At 35.2% G+C, this 8,755-nt stretch overlaps 1 protein-coding gene across 2 annotated transcripts; it reads right to left on the bottom strand.

The window, feature by feature from the left end:
* Window positions 1–6,884, bottom strand: LOC142610210 (putative histone H2A variant 3). 2 transcript variants are annotated; one of them, XM_075781975.1, is made up of 3 exons: window positions 6,509–6,884; window positions 247–544; window positions 1–152 (listed from the first exon to the last, which is right to left on the bottom strand). In XM_075781975.1, exons 1-2 carry the CDS (start codon window positions 6,614–6,616, stop codon window positions 248–250), a joined length of 405 nt encoding a protein of 134 aa, XP_075638090.1. In that variant the 5' UTR covers window positions 6,617–6,884; the 3' UTR covers window positions 1–152; window position 247. The 2 variants fall into 2 exon arrangements, with proteins under 2 accessions (XP_075638090.1, XP_075638084.1); XM_075781969.1 differs by having other exon boundaries at window positions 1–544.
* Between the last annotated feature and the right edge of the window lie 1,871 nt (window positions 6,885–8,755).

Here is an 8,755-nt window from a genome sequence, read left to right as displayed (position 1 = left end):
TTCAAGTTCAAGATGTAGCCTTCATAGAAAAATAAATACATTCAGACAGAAAATACTACAAAACAACCATGCCAAATGTCCCCAACAACTACCAAGACAAAATAGATTCAATATCCTGTGATAACCAAGGAAGTTCCCAATAATTGCCAATCCTACAAAAGGGCCAATATCCACCACAGATGTCAGCAAAATGTACACAGCAATCCCACTTTTTAAAAGTTAACAATTTATGGATCCCAATATAACCTCAATCCTTTGCAGACTTGTTGATGAGTGACTTGTGAATGTGAGGAATCACACCACCACCAGCTATTGTTCCTTTGATGAGTGTATCAAGTTCTTCATCACCACGAATTGCCAGCTGAAGATGCCTAGGTGTTATACGCTTCACTTTCAGATCTTTGCTTGCATTGCCTGCCAGCTCCAAAACTTCTGCTGTCAGGTATTCCAAGATAGCAGCAGAGTACACAGCAGCTGTTGCACCAACTCTTCCATGGGCCATGACCCTTGTCTTGAGGAGACGGTGAATACGACCAACAGGGAACTGCCAGATCAGATGTACAAGGTTGAGTCATTAGTGAACTCAAAGCAGAAGAACATAACCCCTTTTTTATGATAAGTGAAATGAGAAAAACTCAACAAACTTAATGCATTAAATGTAGAAAGCTAACATTATAAAAGCAGGTAATACCAAAATAGTTCATCAATTGTGAACAACATCCAACACTTTTATCTGGAATTCTATTAGGAAATAAGCAAGAATACTAAAATATTTGGGCAAGTATTTAAGCCATCCAGGAGTTCTACATTTCAAACTTAGTAGAATATACAAACAAATACGCCTAGGAACGACCATCGGTCGGGGCCCGCGAGCTAAAACTTGCGTTTTAAATAAACCCATTTATCAATTCCTGTTCTAGTGCCCAATCCTCTTATACCTCCAAATTCATATTAGGTTGATGCTACTGGCCCAAGCATATGTAGCCAAGGATTGGGCACATTCAATGAATTGGTTCAATATCATTGGCAGGAAGCATAGGATCCAAACTGCCGTCAGATATCTTAGTTAGGGAAAAGGGATCCATGAGATGTAAGGGCCTTGAAATGCATGAGGCAAATGAAAGTATTCAATTAAACTAGAGTGTTGGATTCTTCTTTTCTTATAATTTCTTTCGAAGGCAAATGAATGGAATGAAGCATGTAGCATGTAGCACTAAATTCCAAAATCTGGTCCCCCACAAAAGCTTTAGCCTAGAGTATTTGTATATGTTTGGTCCCTAAAAAGTTACCCATTTTCAATTTCATCTCTATAAAGTATTTGGTATCAAATTAGTCCTATGTTTTTTTTTTTTCAAATGAGTCAATTTGGTCTCATCAGACTATGATGCTACATTATGTGGATGCATAAGAGTGATATATATATCATTGTTTTAGGGTGAGGCACATAACACAAATAAACAAGAGACAAGTGGAAATTAAATTTTGACTTTAAACTTGATTTCTTGAGGTTTTTATATAATTGGAGGGCCTCCACGGCACATTGTTCTTTTTTGAAATTACTTGAACATAATGATCTTTTTAGTCTTAACTGATAGCTTTCAGTGTATCTCTTGTATACATTCTATGTACAAAGGCTTCCCCCCACCCCCCCTCTCTTCTTGTGCCTTTTTAAAGAATTACTTTACTTATACAAAACAAAAAAACATAATTAGCATATTAACTAGGCAGCCAATTCTAGAAACTATGAAGAAATTAGCGTTGCATGTGAGGTGTACAGGTGAAATGGGAGAGAAAATGAGGGGAGCTTGTGTAGGTCACATGCAGTTCTAATTCTCCTCCTCAGGAATTGGCTGACTAGGTAAAACATGTATTTTGCTATGTACCAAGTTAAAAAAAGAATAGCACTAGTCATCATTTTCCATCACAAAATGTAATACTGCAGTGTCAAGAGACTAAATTATTCATTTGAAATGAGAGAGACTAACTTGACATGAAATGTTTTCAAGATATGAATTCTAATGTTGGTATTTTTAAAGGATACATATACTTTCTCCAAACTTTTAAGGAGAGAAATATTGTCATTAGTCTTTTTATGTAAAAAGAAACTCCTGAAGAATAACAAAAACCTGAAAACTGTTTTGAACTCCAAAATGTAAACATGTGAAGAAAAAAAGAAGCATAGGCCAGAAAGTTGAGATAAGGAGAATCAGGAACATTAATCAATATGCCACCAAATTATAGCCCTTTTGGATACAAACTTACTCTAAATACTCCATTAAGCTCAGCATTGAATTTTTCTAAATATTTAGCATTTAAACAACATAAGATGTCTCATCTCTAGGAAAAGTACATCACAATTTTACCACATTATTGGGCAAGATACATCATCATGTGCAGGTTCCATGTAGATGTTAATTATGATTGTGAAGATAATAAATGAAGGAAACACCAGTCAGCTCATGTATAGCATTTACTATTCCACTGATTAATATGTCTAGGAACCTAAGTGTTTCAATTGCTTTAAGAAAATGAGAAATGCCAAGCCCTTCAAAACCCATTACAACTTGATTAATAGAGCTTGACAATCCCAATCTCATCAGAGAGAGAGATAATTATGTATTATGGTAAGTTGGTAACAGCTTTAATGGATGCTACTTCTGTTGCTAAGAGGCTATATGAACAAGATTAATCCCACATAAAAAATAACTGTTTTACATTTCAGTGGAGCAAACTAAGGAACCCTTAAGACAAGCTTAAACATCCAAGAACAGAAAAGGCACATGTTCTGAGTCTGCTAAAATAAATCAGACACACTTCATAATGCTTCCTAAAACCTGTTCAACTAGCCATAGACATAGTCTCCAACCAATTTATCCCCAAAAAATGCATTTTAAAGTTTGAAGACATCATCTTTTTTTGTTTTTTGATAAGTAATAAAAATATAAACAATCAGTTACAAAAATTGCAAAAATCTAATAAATCAACATTAGAAAATAAAGAAAGATTCCTCAAGGCTGAAACCATCATCTTATTTAGACCACTGACAAGATATAATACACATTCATAATCTTTTTATAATTTCTAAGGGACAAGTCCAAGATCTCTTTGCACCTCAACTTTTTTACTTTAAACCTTACCACCTGAGCTCAAGACAAACCATTACTTAGGACTAAACAAGAAAAAAGTCTACTGCCAACTTCTGTCCATTGATTACACAACTTGATGCAGTAGCATTTAAGCCCAAACCGAAGAAGGGCCAGTAGATTATTTTGCCTAGTCCGTAGTTATTACAAGATAAGACTAGTCTATTTCTCGATGTTGTTGTTGTTGTTGTGTTTTTTTTTTTTTTGATAGGTTAAAAAAAAGGGTCAACTGACTAGCATGTGACTTTCAATGATGTTTGATGGTTAGGATTTAACTGTTATATGTAAGATGAAGGGATAGGATTCTAAGGTTACTGAAGGCCATTATAGATAGCATCTTTTGAGTCATTGTAGACAGCATTTTCTTATCTATTGCATGAAGTTTCAGATTTGAATATTTCTTCAGCTCTTGGACCCTAGATCTTGATATTTGATTGTTCCAATTCCAATTCTATTATCTTTTTTTTTGCTTTGATGTTGTTTGATGCTAGAATTTCTTCTAGATAGATCTAAGTAATATCAGAGCAAAGGATCCTAGATCTAAGCCACAAAATTTAGATCTAAGTCACAGGTTGTAATATTAAGCTATGGTTGGTCGTGGTACAAATTGTGGGGTAGAGGAAATCAAGACCAACAGACAGATATGGCTGAGATGAGGTGTATGATTGAAGATTTGTCATGAGTTTTTCAAGTTCTTTAGTGACAGGAACCAGCAGGAGACCGTGCAGAGATGCTGAAAGGTAAATGCCAACCCTAGGACATACCAAAATGTGGATGATTATTATTATTATTTATATAATTTGATAGTTAAAATTGGGGGGGGGGGGGGGATTTGAACCTTGGACATTTCCATTGGAAACATCAGGAGGTGCCGGTTGGGCTACAAGCCTTGACAAAGGCTGAGGATGATAAAATAGAAAAAGAAAACCCCTTTCATGAAGTCAGACCTATAGAACCAGACCTATAGAACATGTGACACAAGGCGGATTGGAGGATTGGTTGGTGAGGGAATCAAGATAGAGGTTGCTGAATTTTTGAGAGTTGCACGCGAAGGATCATTTAGTTTGGGAAGCTAGTTTAGAGATGTTGAGTGGAAGCCCATGAGTGAAGAAAGAAAGGTGTTGTTTGTGAAGCTTAAATTGAAGGGCACCGTGCTTCAATGGTGGAAGAGAGTTAAAGAGCAACATGCTCGACAAGGCAAGCCAAAAATCAAGCGTGGGAGCACATGAAATTGAAGCTACAGAGGCAATTTTTGCTAGCTAAATATGCAACGAAATTGTGAAAGATTCCATTCATTAAAACAAAGAGGGATGTACGTGGAGGAATGCACTTTGGAGTTCAACAACTTTTCTATTCAAGCTGGCGTCGATGAGACTAACAAGCAAATGAGATCTATCTTGCAGGCATAAACCAACCTATTAGTGATGAAATGGGATTGATTAAGACACTTGACAATGTACCTTATTCACAAAAGCGGGTGGTGTTATGGTGCAGGGAGAACTTTGTTTGGAAGAGTTGGGTGTGCAATACAAAGGGGTTCATTAGTCGTTCAGGGTGTTCATAGTTCATACTGACCAAACAACTCAAAATGTTGGTCAAGATACTACCATAACGCATCAGGCAATGAGGAGAAATACTACCAAAGTTGATAGAAGTGAAAAAGGGAAGATATAGTAAGATTAGGAGCGCAAAGCAATTCTGGACCAGCTTCTTCCAAAGTTGGTTATTGATCACATGTGTGATGTTGTGCTTGTGGATAAAAGGGGCACACCATAAGAATTTCCAAATGATGGGTGAACCTTGTAGAACTTGAAGGGGAAGAAGAGGTGCTACTGGAGCCAACTTATGATAATGAGAAAATCATGATAATGAGGAAGAGGATGTTGATATTTATCCAGTAGGAGAGTCCTTGGTGGTGCTGTGAGTGATATAATGACAACACCGAAAGTGGAGGAAGAAGATTGGAGGCATCATGATATTTTCCAGTCAAGAGTTCTTAGTGATTTTAATAGGTGTGCAATGTTGTTCTCAATAGGAGGGCTGTGAGAACATATCTCCAAAGAGGTGACTGAAAATTTGAAATTGCATATCAAAAAGCATCCTCATCCTTACAAAATTGCTTTGCTTTTGAAATGGTAATGAAGTGTTGGTTACGTCTTGCTACTTAGTCAATTTTCCTTGGTGACAATGTTGATAGTGAGGCTACATGCGATATTGTGCCCATAAATCCTTGTCACATTCTATTGGGAGATTATTGTTATATGAATATGACATGATCAATCACACTAGAGCCAATAATTAAATCATTCCGAAGGGCAATGAAAACTATATATCGCATCCTCTTAGGGAAAAAGTCGCCAGTTCTTCTTAACATGTCAAGATTAATGGCTTCTAGACTGCTACAAAGTTTGAAGCTAAGAGTCAAGAGATGGGAGTTATATATGCCTTTGCAAAGTTGGGAAGGAAGTCCAGCTTTTAGAGTTTGATGATTATTCCCCAGAAATTCAACAACTCTTATATATTACCTCATTGTTTGCCAGCAATGAGAAGCATTCAGAATGCTATTGATTTAGTACCAAAGGCGGCTTTGCTAAATCTGACTGTTTATAGAATGCCACCTCAACAACGGGTTGGCATGCAGATATAAGTTGAGGAGTTGATTAACAAAAGTTCAGTGTGCAAATTCAAAAGCCCATCTGTCCTACACGGATGGCTCACGGAGGATGTGATGCGTGCGTCTTACCCCAAAAGGTTAAACTTTATAGTGGGTGCATTTGTATAAGCTGTTGAAAAACAGTGTTTTAAGTTTAAGACGAGCCTTTGTAAAAAAGTTATAAGAAGTTGTGATTGCAAAACAGAGTCTTAGGTTTTAAAAATGCTCTTTCAAGGTCCCAAAACGTCTAACCAAACGGACCTGGTATCTTCTATCCAAAAGTCAGAATATTGGCAATTTAGAGGATGAAAATTTTGAAACACTAACAGAATTTCTATAAAACAGAGGAAGAATTGGAAACCTAACAGAATTTGTAAGTAATCAATTTATGTTCCCTGCTGTACATTCAAGCAGGCTGCAACCCAATACAAAATCAAAGCAAGTTCTTTTATACAATTAGGCGATAACTCAAAATCCAAATCTCCAAAAGTAATGACTTACTATTTCTAGACTGTATTAAGCATCAGATCAGCTTTATTTCTGAAACATGCCAATTATTATTTATAAAAGTTGAAACTAAAGATCACCATAAAGTAAAAGTTAGACAGTAAAACTAAAACCATGCCAATTATTGAATGACCCATTGTTTGAAATTAAACAATAAAGAAAACCCAGTAACCCAAAACCAAAGAAATGCAAGAAAACAGAGTACCTGAAGACCAGCTCGAGAGGAACGAGTGACGGGCTTTTTCTTGTCTTTGTCCTTGTCCTTGCTTAGGGTTTTGCCCATTATCAAACCCTTTGCGCCTTTCCCTGACATCTTATCTGCTAATCTATAATCGAATCAAATCGAATCGAATCGAATCGAATCAACTTGATTGATTGCACTACCAAGAGGGATATCGAGCTCCTCTGAGAGATATAGAAAAATCGATTTTGGTTTGGGTAGAAAGTAAGAACCAGTGAGATACACAGTCAAACAAGGATCGGGGTGAGATGAGAGGAGAGGAGAGGAGACCCGTGCTTTTATTTTCGTGTATTTTGGGACAAAGAAAAGTAAAAGCCCAAAAAACACAGACCTGTTTCTCATTAATGAGAAATTTTAGCTTTCAATAAAGGGTCATTCAGTCATTCTACCTTCTACGGTAATTTAAAAACCAAAAAAAAAAACCACTCAAATCTTAATTATTACTTTAGTATTTTTTTAATGGGAATTTAGTAATTTTTTTTAATCGGATTTTAGTATTGTTTTGATCTAATGTTAATATAATTTTAGTGGGATACTGGTTATTGGTAAAATAGGTGAGTTTATATAAAGTTATAAACCCAAAAAAAAAAGAAAAAAGAAAAAAAATCAAATAGTTGATAGTTCCTCTGTCAACTTTTTCTCTCGTCTTCTCTACTTTTTCTAGATTGCTTCTTCTTAAAAAAAAAAAAAAAACTAGATTACTTTTTCTTGCGTTCTCTTTGCCATCAAGTGGATTAAATCACAGGCAAGGTTGTCAAAATCAAGATCCTACGTAGGATCGTGGGAGATAGATGGGATCATAAATTGTAAGATCAAATCGTAAATCGTAAGATCCTACATTATTTAAGAAAAAAACAAAAATACACATTAGTATGTTAAATAATCACATAAATTATACATTCATTAATATAATTACTATACATCACTACATTTATTTGTAAGCATCATTTAAAGAGGCCAAAAACCTCAAAATGTGACACTCTATGAGAATATTTTTTATTCGGGTCCAACTGACACTTCTTTACATTAGAGTGAAAAAACTTGGTTTATTGAGATTTTATATTTCATTTAGGTCCAATTGAGCCTTCTATCAAGTTAAAGAAGATTAAAAGAAATCAAGGTCGTTTGAGATTGTCAAAATCGTACAATCCTGAACGATCGAAAGATTCTTAGAAGATTCGAATTGTTTTGGGCAAATAAGATTGTAAAATCGTAGGATCTAAATCGGGATTTTGAAAATCATGATCTCAGGTAAAAAGATTAAAATAATTTTGATATTGTTAAAAGTAATGATTAGAATAATAAAACCCTAATTTCACTGCCATTGTTTTGTTTACCTATTTTCTTTATTAGTCTTTTGGGATTACTCACTTGAAAAGGTTGCTTTCTATGATAATAGGGCTAATTCTCTAAAATGCACTGAAAGGTAGAATCAAGTATAAGGCCGTGCAATGTACTGGTTCAGAAGCTTGTGGCAAAGTATTAGAATATTATTGTGTGTGATTGCAATATATTGTTTTCACATAAAAAGTCATAGTTCAAAACATTGCTCACTATTGACTTTGGAACTACATTACTGAATAAGGGTTCAAGTTATTGACACCAAGGAAGTCAATACCGTACCGGAGGCTATACCGGTTTGGTCACTGGTACGATATATTTCGGATACCGGTCAATACCGGTGTACCGTTTCTGGTTTACCGCTATTTTATATATATATATATATATATATTATATACACACACTAAAATCTCTAGAACCATGGTTATAAGCATATAATATTTCACTTATATTATAGTAAATATAAAAGTTTATCATAAAATATTACCTCAATTCAGAAAAAATTATTCATAGTTTTTAAACTTTAGTATTAATTAAAAGGAAAAAAAAACACAATATAAAAAATAGAAAGCTTAGTTGTTCATTGCATACTAAAAAAACAAATAATACTAATAAGTTAGTGTAAATAAGTTATTATTATGTCCTTACAAAAATTCAAAAATTACAAAACTAAAAAAAAAAAAAAAGTTTTTTTTCTGTACCGGCCGGTACGCCCGGTATTGGCCGGTATTGCCCGAAATTGGCCGGTATGGCCGGTACGCGACCGGTACGGCCGGTATTTTTTCCGGTACAAAATAGAAGTGTACCGGTACCGGTGCATTGACCGGTACGGTACGTACCGGCCGGTACGGCCGGTACCGGTACGGTATC

The sequence above is a fragment of the Castanea sativa genome, chromosome 1 (genome assembly GCF_040712315.1).
Source record: "Castanea sativa cultivar Marrone di Chiusa Pesio chromosome 1, ASM4071231v1".
In the NCBI taxonomy this organism is placed as follows: Eukaryota; Viridiplantae; Streptophyta; class Magnoliopsida; order Fagales; family Fagaceae; genus Castanea; species Castanea sativa.
Note: the sequence above shows the minus strand (reverse complement) of the source record. Positions and strands in the feature narration are given on the sequence as shown.

Coding starts and splice junctions, on each gene's coding strand:
- LOC142610210 (XM_075781969.1), bottom strand. CDS start 6,616: ATGTCAGGGAAAGGCGCAAAGGGTTTGATAATGGGCAAAACCCTAAGC. Junction 545..6,508: donor CCTCTCGAGCTGGTCTTCAG/GTACTCTGTTTT, acceptor CTGATCTGGCAG/TTCCCTGTTGGTCGTATTCA.